General features: G+C 44.7%; 1 protein-coding gene across 4 annotated transcripts in view; it reads left to right on the top strand.

The window, feature by feature from the left end:
• The first annotated feature begins 9934 nt into the window (after window positions 1–9934).
• The window catches only part of BAIAP2 (BAR/IMD domain containing adaptor protein 2), a 140184-nt gene continuing 138018 nt past the window's right edge, over window positions 9935–12100 (top strand). For 2 of the 4 annotated variants that reach the window (XR_014561345.1, XM_083727600.1), the window contains exon 1: window positions 9936–10171. Coding sequence is in view for 2 of the 4 variants with exons in the window: in XM_083727600.1 (XP_083583726.1) it covers window positions 10094–10171 (78 nt within the window). In the remaining 2 variants the exon portion in view is untranslated. Of the gene's footprint in view, window positions 10172–12100 lie in introns of all 4 variants that reach the window. The other 2 variants (XM_083727599.1, XR_014561346.1) reach the window with 2 other exon arrangements.

The following is a 12100-nucleotide window of genomic DNA, read 5'->3' as shown; positions in this document are numbered from 1 at the left end:
GCAATGAACCTGTTCCTTCCAGGCAAATGCAATTCTGCCCAGAGTAGGCCATCTCCCAGACTCAAGAACTTGGGACATAGAACACCTTGGCCTTTTCAGAATTCAGTTTCCATTTTTTGGCACACATCCAGCCATTTACCACTTCCAAGCTCTGATCTAGCATCACAACAGCCTCTCCTGATTCAGATGGAACAGATAGAGAGAGGTTGATTTCATACACGTATTGGTAGCACTCATCTTAAAATCTCCTGATGGCGTTCCCCAGGGAGGGGACAAACTGGAACCTTGTTGGATAAAACCCACTATGGTGAACAATTACCCCTCCACCCATAAGTGCTTTCTGGAAATGCCCCTGGAAGTAGGAACAGAACCACTGAAGTACAGTGCCCCCCCGAACCCACCTACCTGAGCAGCTGCAGAAGGATATGGTGCTTAATGGTATTGAAAATAGCTGGGAGGTCAAGGAGAATGAGCAGAGTCATGCTCATTCCTCCTTTCTCCCAACAAATGTCATCAACTAAGATGACCACACTGGTTTCAGTGCCAGGCTTGGAGCTTGACTGAAATTAACCCTGATAATCAGTTTCCTCCAAACATGCCTGAAGATGAACCACCATCTCTCAAGCATCTTGCCCTAAAAGGGAATATAACCACTGGACAATATTTGTTTAACAGTTCAGGGTCCAGGGATATTCTCTTAAGGTGGAGGACATACCACACACCTTCTTCAAACTAAGTCTCAACTAATTAAAGCAACCTAGAAGGATTTTTTTAAATCAAAGCCATTAGATTATACAGTGGTACCTTGCAAGATGAAAAATGCGCAAGACGAAAAACGCGTAAGACGAAAGGGTTTTTCGTTTTTTTAGTTGCTTCGCAAGATGATTTTCCCTATGGGCTTGCTTCGCAAGACGAAAACGTCTTGCGAGTTTGCTTCCTTTTTCTTAAAGCCATTAATACCCAGGGAATCCGCGCTCCGCAATACGAAAGAATCGCAATACGAAACAACTTGGGGAACGAATTAATTTCGTCTTGCGAGGCACCACTGTAAACGCTAACATAATCTCAGGCCTCTGTCTTATCCTTCTGTATTTTTTTCTAATAGACCTAGACATCCCCAACTGCCTACACTAAGAATCCCTAATCCACAAATGAACATTGCTAATAACAGTCACTATATTCAAAAGCACGTCAAAGTGCAAGTAGATAAATAGGTACCGCTCCAGTGGGAAGGTAAATGGTGTTTCCGTGCCCTGCTCTGGTTTCGCCAGAAGCGGCTTAGTCATGCTGGCCACATTACCTGGAAAAACTGTCTGCGGACAAACATCGGCCAGTAAAACAAGATGAGCACCACAACCCCAGATTCATTCACGACTGGCCTTAACTGTCAGAGGTCCTTTACCTTTACCTTTTATATTCTAAGCCCAGAAGCTTCAAGTCAGCACACACACCCAAGTCTTGATTTATGAAGACTTCCAAATTCCGATTGGTCTGTGATTGATCTGGACATATACTGAACCATTCACAAGAATATGATGTATGTGAGCAGAGTCCCTATACAACCGGGGGCATACTTTTATTGGAGAAAAGTGAATTGCATTTGGCAGTGAGAATCCATATGAATGCTAAATTGTTTTGGAGAATTGTTGTTTTCACTCAAAAGAAAAGTCTCACACAGGAAGTAACTAAGAGGTTAGCTCTGGGTCTATTACTCTTGGTGCCAATACTATTTAACAGCCAATTCATACCATATGAATCAGCTTTGATAACCATGAGTATGAGCTCTCATGAGCCATCTTCTTGTATAAGCGGTATAATAGCATTAGGGAAGCTTAGTCAAGAAACACCGGCAATGTTGGGGGGAGGGGGGCTCTGCACCCCCATGATCCCGGCTGAAGGAAGCTGCTGCTGCATCTTCTGTGAGTAAACACCTAACAGGCTTTAAGAATTGCAAGACGAAGATGACAAGAGGTAATAATACCCTTCAGTTACGGATGCATCCAGACCACAGCATATCCAGCTTAATTACTGCACTGCCATACATAGTGAGATGAAAGGTACCTTAAGGAAAACAAACAGCTTGCAGACTTTCTGCATTCCTCATTCGGTTGGACAGTGCTATCGGTACTGATCCTTCCAGACTCTAGTTTTGCAAACAAGCGTGAGAATAATCACAGCTTCCTTGTGGTTTGTGGCTGACAAGTCCTGTGCAAGGAAACATCCTAAGGGATCCTATTACATGCTATTTATTTATTTATTATTTAGATTTATTCTCTAGGCAACGTGCAATAAATTAGTATTAGGGAAGCACCTTCACTGTATAGCTTTTGTTGGCTGCTGAAATCTTTGTTTAGGCAAGCCTACCCAAACATTCTAATTTTAGAATGCATTTTTATTTTTTTACGTATATTTGTTTTTTAAAGCTACTTGTTTTACTTATATTTTGATAAATTTTAGGTCAACTCCTTTTTAATGTTTGATTTTATTGGTCCTTTTTAATTAACATTCTATGTTGTTTTATGCAAATCTCTTAGCGGCTTTTGATGATTAAGTGGTATATAATTCCTGTTATATAGGCAAAATGAATAAACAAATAAGTGAATTCTAGCCAGCTAGCCTGACTTTTAGGTTTATGTTTCCCGACAAATTCTCTGTGAAGAAATGGGGACAAATAGCATTCCCCACCCCACCCTGGCTTGTAAACTGGCTCAGAGTTTATTTGATCATAATAATGTTTCTTTTCAACAGTTATTCAGTAGGACAAAGATTCCTATCAGAAAAACAACGGAGAGGGTAGGTAAAAATCTCCTGTCTCTAAGGATCTACTATATCGGGACTGGTGCTTAACTCATTCACCTGTGTTTCAGACTAATGAACTGATCACTAGCATGCAGAGGCAACACTGTGTACATCCAAGCCAGCCTTTCTCAACCTGTGGGTCCCCAGATGTTGTTGAACTACAACTCCCATCACCCCTAGCTAGCAAGGCCAGAGCTCAGGGATGATGGGAGTTGTAGTCCAACAACATCTGGGGACCCACAGGTTGAGAACCGCTCATCCAAGCTGTCTCATCGTAGTTTGGATAATTGTGGGTTCCATTTAGCTCCAGATCCCTATTTTAACCCATATACAAATATTTATGAGAAACAGCTATGCTTATTAGAAGGTACAATTGGGGCCCTGCAACAAAAAGTTGCCATGTGGCGGGCTTCTGTTTAGGGTTCCTAAGCCATTCCATTCCATCCCACCTCCTTTTTGGGTTTTCCCATCAGCCAGTATTTCACACCCTAACAAGCATGATCAGCCCTCATTGGGCAGTGTGGGGGCTTGTTCCCCCCCTTTTGGTTTTTTTCAGGGGGTATATATACTTGTGTTTAATCCCAATTCCATTAAATTATTTTCCCCCCACCCAATTGATCTCTATAGGTAGATGTCATCTGTCTGTGGGGATGTCTAGACAACCCTGTTGAATGAGCATTCATCCTGATCTGTTTGCGAGATTAGATCATGTTGCTTCAAAGCAAGTGTTACCCTAAACTTTCCAGTGTATTTCCCCATCACTTTCCTTACTGCAAAGAGTCTGGTCTTTTGGAGAAGCAGGTTTGTTTTGCAGTAAGTTCCAATCTTCTTTAATTGCGTATCCTGGATTTGTCGGGATATGATTGAATCCCTCTGCCCTGAAAATAGAGACAGTCTGCAAATGCCTTATGTATCTCTGCCCTCCTGCTCCAGGCCATTTAAATCTATTCGGCCCTCCTATGCGGGTATCGGGGACGTGGGTGGCGCTGTGGGTTAAACCACAGAGCCTAGGACTTGCCGATCAGAAGGTCGGCAGTTTGAATCCCCGCGACAGGGTGAGCTCCCGTTGCTCAGGCCCTGCTCCTGCCAACCTAGCAGTTCGAAAGCACGTCAAAGTGCAAGTAGATAAATAGGTACCGCTCTGGCGGGAAGGTAAACGGTGTTTCCGTGCGCTGCTCTGGTACGCCAGAAGCGGCTTAGTCATGCTGGCCACATGACCCGGAAGCTGTCTGCGGACAAACGCCGGCTCCCACGGCCAATAAAGCGAGATGAGCGCCGCAGCCCCAGAGTCGGTCTTGACTGGACCTAATGGTCAGGGGTCCCTTTACCTTTATGCGGGTATCAATGGCCACCAGCCCTGTCTCTCAACATTTTGTGTCACTGAATTATTATATGAGGCTGTTTGTCTTCTTCAGATTTTTCATCTGTTATCACAGATTTTCTGGTGCTTCCCTCTTGTGCATTGGTGGCTCAGTTTTGGCTACATAAGCACAAGAATGGGAAGACTGAAATAGGTACTGCATAGATAAAACTGTTTGTTTGTTGTATATACTGCTTTTTTGCAATGTAATCCATTTAGTTTTCTTTAATTTTTATTAGTTTTCCCCAATATGTAAAATTGTATATATCCAAGAGCAAGTTTGAAAAACTTGCTATGAATAATAATAGTATAATACAGTGGTACCTCTGGTTACAAACTTAATTCCTTCCGGTAGTCCATTCTTAACCTGAAACTGTTCTTAACCTGAGGTACCACTTTAGCTAATGGGGCCTCCCGTTGCCACCACGCTGCCAGTGTGCGATTTCTGTTCTCATCCTGTGGTAAAGTTCTTAATCCGAGGTACCACTTCGGGGTTAGCAGAGTCTGTAACCCGAAATGTTTGTAACCTGAGGTGTTTGTAACCCGAGGTGTTTGTAACCCGAGGTACCACTGTAATAATGATTTTATTATTTATACCTCACCCATCTGGCTGGGTTTCCCCAGCCACTCTGGGTGGCTCCCAACAGAACACTAAAAACAGAATAAAACTTCAAACATTAAAAACTTCCCTAAACAGAGCTGCCTTCAGATGCCTTCTAAAAGTCAGATGTTTATTTCCTTGACACCTGATGGGAGGGTGTTCCCCAGGGTGGGCACCACTACCGAGAAGGCCCTCTGCCTGGTTCCCTGTAACCTCTCTTCTCGCAGTGAGATAACTGTCAGAAGGCCCACGGAGCTGGACCTCAGTGTCTGGGCTGAACGATGGGGGTGGAGACGCTCCTTCAGGTATACTGGGCAGAGGCCGTTTAGGGCTTTAAAGGTCAGCACCAACACTTTGAATTGTGCTCGGAAACATACTGGGAGACAATGTACGTAATTCTTTCAGGACCGGTGAAATGGTCTTGGCGGCCACTCCCAGTCACCAGTCTGGCTGCCGCATTCCCACTAAAATCCCCCCACCCACATAAAAACCTGAAATCATGCTCTGCTGATGGAGAGGACTGTCCAGACTCAATTCACCATTAGGACTCTATTAGAAACATAGAAAGCTATGTTTTTGTCAGTATTGTCTATACTGACTGGTAGTAGCTCTCCATGGGTATAGACAAAGAATATTTCCAGCACCAACTGGAGATGCCAAGAATTAAATCTGGGAATTTCTGCATGCAAAGCACTGAGCCACAGCCCTTCCCCCAAGGGCTAATATTATTTTAGAAATTATTATTGTTACTGTATAGCAGCATGGCAATGCTATTGCTGGCAGGGCAACTATAAGAGACATTACCTGGACCAGAGCTGACTCAAGTTTACTGGTTCTTAATTGCCTGGTTCAGGTGAGCTCCTGTTGCTTTGTCCCAGCTCCTACCCACCTAGCAGTTCAAAAACATACCAGCACAAGTAGATAAATAGGTACCACTGCAGCGGGAAGGTAAACGGTGTTTCCATGCACTCTGGCCTCTGTCATGGTGTCCAGTTGTGCCAGAAGTGGTTTAGTCCTGCTGGCCACATAGCCCAGAAAGCTGTTTGCGGACAAACACTGGCCCCCTCGGCCCAAAAGTGCAGATGAGCACCGTACCCCATAGCCTAATTTGAGTGGGTTTAATTGTCTGGGAGTGCTTTACTAACCTCAACGCTGTGAAAACCAAGCAGGTCTGTAAAATATTGGCCAGATGGTAATCTAATCTAGATGGACCTTCAGTCTGATTCAGCTAGGCCATACTTATGTTCTTAAGGATGTGCTAATCACCCCTCAAAGTCTCACCGTAATGGTCATATTTAGCTGCTAGTGGTCTGGACTCTCAGAAGTCTGTTTAAAAGAGGGGGGAAATATTTTTCCAAATGTACATTCTTTCTAACATTCAAATGCCCTGTTTTCATTGTCCTTATTTGTTAACATCCTGAGAATCAGTTTTCAATTTTAAAAGGACAGGTTATGATGTTCCTTAATGACCTAGATAAGGTAGGGCTGTGTGGCAGGACGACACTGGAATTTACTGGTAGATTTAAATCTGGGCGGTTTAAAGTAGATCAGCAAGGATTTCTATCTCCCAGTTGTTTAACAATGGCAGCAAAAAAGTGGATTGCTCCCCAACTATACTACTGAAATAAGGAAAACTGGAGGGTGGAGAGTGGAAAAGGGGTAATAGGGGTGAATTTTTTTGCCAGATGTACTGTGAACTCATTTCAGTTCTGGTACTCAAAACAAATTCCTGAGCTCATAATTATTTAATTCTTAGTGTATTTTTTTGCACCTGTCTGGTAGGATCTGATGGATAAAATAAAGGTTTGTTTCCACCTTTAGCCTAAACAACCTCTTCCAAAAGCAACTACAGAATAATTAACATATCCGAGGGTTTTTTTTAAAACTCTCAGGTTTGCTAAACCATGTGTGATTTAGAAATTATAGGTAGACCACTTCTGCCTCCAATTTTGAAGAAGGATATAAAATATCCATGCTGAGTAAGACCCACTGGGAAGTTTCCATTGAACTGGATCAGAGATGCCTAGCTTGCCAGAGAATGCTCACAATATTGTATTGGAAAACAGCCATTTGCCCACCAGTGCCAAAATCTACCAGCTGCCACTGGTAGAGGTAGCATCAATCTGTCTTGTTTGTCAAACTATTGAATGTGCGGTGCTGCCCACTGTACATTTAAAACACTTTCAACACACGTTTAAAGCACATGAATTCCCCCCCCCCAATAATCCTAAGGAACTGTAGTTACTCCCTCACAGAGTTGTAATTCCCAGCATCCTGGACAAATTATAGTTCTCAGGATTATTTGGGGGAAGTAATGTGCTTTAAATGTGTGCTGGATGTGATATAAATGTATAGTTTGGATCTGTCCTCAGTGTGGTGTTGGCAATAGAGTGCTGTAAAAAGTGCTTGCTCTTGGCCACTGATGTTACTTGGGGCTCTAGTGACAACATCGATCTACAGACATACTCAGATTGTATGTGGCAAAGTTACATTTTGTTATTCTTGATCGGTGGGGGCAGTTTCTGATAAAGGAAGAAATGTGTAAACCAGACTGAGTTTCAGCAGAACTCTGTAGAATGGTTGTAAAGGAAGTCCTGTCCATATTTGGGTCTTCCTGTGTGCATTTCAAATGTGAATTTATCACAAGTGATGTTGAGAGAAGTACATTTGTATTTGTACAAAGTCTTCACCCAGGCCTGTCTTATTTATTTCACCAGGAGCTCTGACAGTGCTTTAAATGCCAACAATTTCACAGCCTATCAAATAATTATTAAGGAAGAGAGGAAGTAACATTTGCAGCGGTGCCTTCCCAAGGAGCGGGGGTGGTGTTAGTGAGGTTGCATGTGAAAATCTAACCCGCAGCTTGAAGAAGATGCCGGCATTAAGGTGCATAGATTTTTAACCCATAACGAGGCTACAGCGAAACAGCCAGATCAGATGCAGATTCCACCTCCTGAATTGTCAGCATTTGAAAGCTTGGAGAAAGGAGAAATAAGACTAATAAGCACATCCCAAATAACGTATCTGAAGAAGTGTGCATGCACATGAAAGCTCATACCAATAACAAACTTAGTTGGTCTCTAAGGTGCTACTGGAAGGATTTTTTTAATTTTGTTTCGACTATGGCAGACCAACATGGCTACCTACCTGTAACCCAAATAACTTGTTAGAACTGTTGGGTATTGTGTTTGTATTTGTGAAACATACATATGGTATGTGTGGTGGATTCACGTTCAGGTGTATGAGTGATAGTGCTGGTAACACAGCATATTGCTTTGCTTGTGAAAGATGAATACATTTGCATTGTTTGTGGCAAATTCATTGCAGCAGAGCAATGGCGGTGCTACTGGTGGCTATAGCTGTGATTTAGGAACACCGGAAACTAACTTATGCTGGGTCAGTCTACTTGTCATTTAGCTCCGTGTTATATACATTGATTGGCAACTGCTCTTCAGGATTTCAGACAAGGAGCAATATCCCTACCTGGAACTGCCAAGGATTGAGCTCGAGACCTTTTGCAAGCAAAACAGATGCTGTGCTATTGAGCTATGACCCATCACTGATTGGGCAGGTTCATTCACCTGTGGTCTAATAAATGCACCTGTGTGCATAAAGGAGAGGTGCTAGTACGAAGTTGTTTCTCCCCCTTCTTGCAGTGTGCAGCTTAATTTCTAAAGAGGGGTTGGGGGAAGGCTTCCAACAAAGGATTATAAATACATTAAAACATCAGTCATTAAAAACTTCCCTAAACAGGGCTGCCTTCAGATGTCTTCTAAATGTCAGATGGTTGTTTATTTCCTGATGGGAGGGTGTTCCATAGCGTGGGTGCCACTACCGAGAAGGCCCTGTGCCTGGTTCCCTGTAACCTCACTTCTCGCAGTGAGAGAACCGCCATAAGGCCCTCAGCGCTGGACCTCAGTGTCCGGGCTGGATGATGGGGGTGGAGATGCTCCTTCAGGTATACTGGACCGAGGCCATTTAGGGCATTAAAGGTCAGCACCAACACTTTGAACTGTACTTGGAAACGTACTGGGAGCCAGTGTAGGCCTTTCAAGACTAGGTGTTATGTGGTCTTGGCCTTTTAAATTATGCCTTTTAACCCTAAGCACTGGTGTTGTAGAAAATATGTGCTACTCAGGAAGGAGAAACTCTGCACATGTAAAGAGAACTATTGTTGTTTAATATTAATACCTTGGGGAGAGGAGGACTCAACCCTGCTGAGCCCTGTTTCAAATTAAGTTGTCCTCTTCATGTGCAAGGGGTAGTAATTAAGTCCTCCTTATGCACAGGGGTTACTAATTAAGCCCTCTTTCTGCCTAGGAGGTCGTGGTAAAAGGTGGCGCGTGCCTACAGCTCACCTAAGCCTATGCTGTCTGGGTAAAGAGGTATTCGAAGCAGGAGACTATGGTGAACGTGGGTGGGGGGCTGCCTGCCTGCCTGCCGCCCGGAAGGTGGGCGCCATCCCGTGTCCTTTGTATTCGCTGAGGAATGTGTGTGATCTGTAATCCTTGTCGTCGTCGTCCCCCCCCGGTCCCTTTCATTGTCTATAATTTCTCCGCGGATCTGTCCTTAGCAGTGTACCTGGAAGCCGGCGGGGGCTGGCAGAAAACAATGGCTGCCGCCGCCATGTGTGAACACATGCGAGAGAGTTGGGGTGGGGTAGAGGAAGAAAGCGGGTTAAGTGCTGGCGTGCCTCTCTGAGGTGGTCCGAATACATAACCTGACCGTAAACATTGCTTTCCCCATTAAATAAGTGCGCGGGGGCGTCGGGGCAGAGCCAGCTTCTACTCTCTCCTGTCCCTTCCTCGCCCACGTGTGGGTGGGCGCGTGTCTGAGTGAGGCATCGCGCGTGAGGGCAGAGTTGCCCTTCTCCCTGCTCGGTTGGAAGCGGGCGGGGACGACGACATGCGTGGACTGGGAAGCAGACGGCTGTTGTCCTGGATGCAGGCAATGCGTGGCTGAATGTGTGTGCTTTTCTGCCAGCAACACCCGGTAGCGGCGATTCCCGCCCGTCCTTCCCCGCGGCCCCTTCGCTGCCCCAGCCCTGCCTTTCGCTCCCACCCACCACCCGCCTTCCTTCCCCATTCCCCGCCTTTCCCCGGCTGCGCTCCTAGAGGCTGCCGCCAGGGCAGAGCAATACAAGAGCAGGCGGGGCCGGGGGCGGGCGGAGGCGGAGGCGGCTTGCCGTGGGATGAGCCTGGCTTCTGGGAGGCGGTATAAAAGCGTCGGCGCCTTTCCCTGCCGCGCTGCAACGTACTCGGATCTTAGCTGCAGCGTTCCCGGTTTCTCCCGCGCTGCTCTCGGCTTGAGCTCTGCGCCCCCTGCCTTGGTCTATGGTGCTTCCCGGAGCCCCCGGCACCGTCATGTCGCGCTCGGAGGAGGTGCATCGGATCACCGAGAATGTCTACAAGGTAAGATCTGAGCGTCCGGAGCTCTCGGGGGGGTGCGGGGGAGGTCAGCGTTGCATTCCGTTGCACTGCACTGTTTGCTTCTGGAGCAGCCTTTCATCTTCCGAGCCTCTTCCTTTCCCTCTCCCTGCTCCCCCTTCAGCTGCACCGGGACTCCCCGTTTTGCGCACACCTTCCCCCTGCCGCTGGCTGGTAGCGGGGCTGGCGCTGCATGCCAGCTTTGCTTTGTGTGCCTTGCCGAGTGGCACTCACCTGTTGCAAGATTTTGTAGCTTTCCTCGCTTCCTCCCTCTTCTCACCTACATTTCTCTTCTCTCTCTCTCTTTCCCCACCCCCAATCGAATTTCTAGTTATTTCATTTATCCTGGGCATGCACCGGGTGGTTCTAAGCGCCCTCCCTTTTTTTTGCCCTGGAAACAAATGATTTTAAAACACCTGGCTTGCATAACAAGAGTGCCTTGGTTGCCTTCTCCTGTGTCCGTCCAAGTGTGGAGATAGTCCTCTTTATACTGATCGTTTTGTAACTACGGGAAGCTCCTTCCCCCGCCGCCCCAATCCTGTCTCGAACTCCTTAATTTAATACTGCTTTCCTCTGAGGTTATAAGGTGGAGATGGCTAGAATATCATACTTCCTAAGGCGAGAGAGTTTTGTAAAGCACTTGGTGAGAAGTGTGTGTTGTATACTTCTCCGGAGAAAAAGAGCCCCAAATGGGAGAGTCATTTATTTAAAAAAAAAAGCAAAAAGCAAACCAGCAACTTTTCTCCTAACCCCTTTTTTTCCAAAATGAGTTTGTTTTTAGTACAGTACTGGATTTGTTTCAAAAGAATCCCTGTTTGTAGGGCAAATACCAGTATCTTAACTTGTTAATTATTCCGACTGGCTAATGCTAGTTAGATTTGCTTTCTCTTTGTCAGATATTATTATGAAAGTACTGTTTATTCATTTTAAAATAAGGTTCCTTCCCTCCTATGCTATCATCTTTGGCCTATCCCCCCCCTCTTGCTTTCTAAATAGGGGAAACAAATTGGTTTTGTTCTAAAATGGGTATAGGAAGATGTCTTATGTAAGGGCAGAGCTGACAGGTGACTTGTGTGTAGGAGTCTTTTTTAAAAAAGAATGATTTTTTTCTCTTATATGTGAACCTGGTCTCCTATACTAGATTCTGGGCAGTTCCTATCCTGGGCAAGGGTAATTCACAAAGGATAATTCACAAAATAATCCTACACACAATCCTTGACTTACATGAGTAGGACCGACTTCCAAGTTAGTCATGCCAAGGTAAATGTGCGCAGGATTGTAGCCTGTAACAGAGGAAAGAGAATAGATGAGAATGGAGAAGAAATCAGGATTATTTTCCCCTGAGTACAGGTATATGTGTTTTGTACGGCTTAAAAATTTTAAGGGCATCTTCAGACATGATCTTTCCATTAATTCTAGAGAGATCCATTGATTTGCTAGGGTGTCTTTAACTCTGAAACTGTTGGGTTCTTCTGAATTTGGAGACTTGGAGTTCTTTGCAGCTGTTCATGGCTTTCTAAGTAGATATTCTAAGGCTTCTGTTGAATAGTTTTAATTATAAATGTTCCTTTGCTAAACTACTTCTCTGCTAGGTCAAATCAGCGTGGTATATTAGATGGAGGCAGGTGGTACCTAAATAAACTGTTTCTTGCTTTAAATAATGTCACACTTTCCTTTTTATCCTAAGATTTAATCTCCTGGCTCATGTAAAATGTTTGAGTCTGTTTAAGTAAACGAAGAACAATAGAAAGAAAGAACTACTTGAGTTAAAGGGGCCCTGGATTGATAGAGGCCCTTAACGTACGTGTATGTGTCTCTCTGTGTGTTATTTTCAGATATTGTCATACAAAATTGGCCAATATTATGTTCACTTATGCTGGGATAATATCTAGTTAAATATCATGCCATTCAAAA

The sequence above is a fragment of the Podarcis gaigeae genome, assembly GCF_964106915.1.
Source record: "Podarcis gaigeae genome assembly, chromosome: 2".
Taxonomy (NCBI): domain Eukaryota; kingdom Metazoa; phylum Chordata; class Lepidosauria; order Squamata; family Lacertidae; genus Podarcis; species Podarcis gaigeae.
Note: the sequence above shows the minus strand (reverse complement) of the source record. Positions and strands in the feature narration are given on the sequence as shown.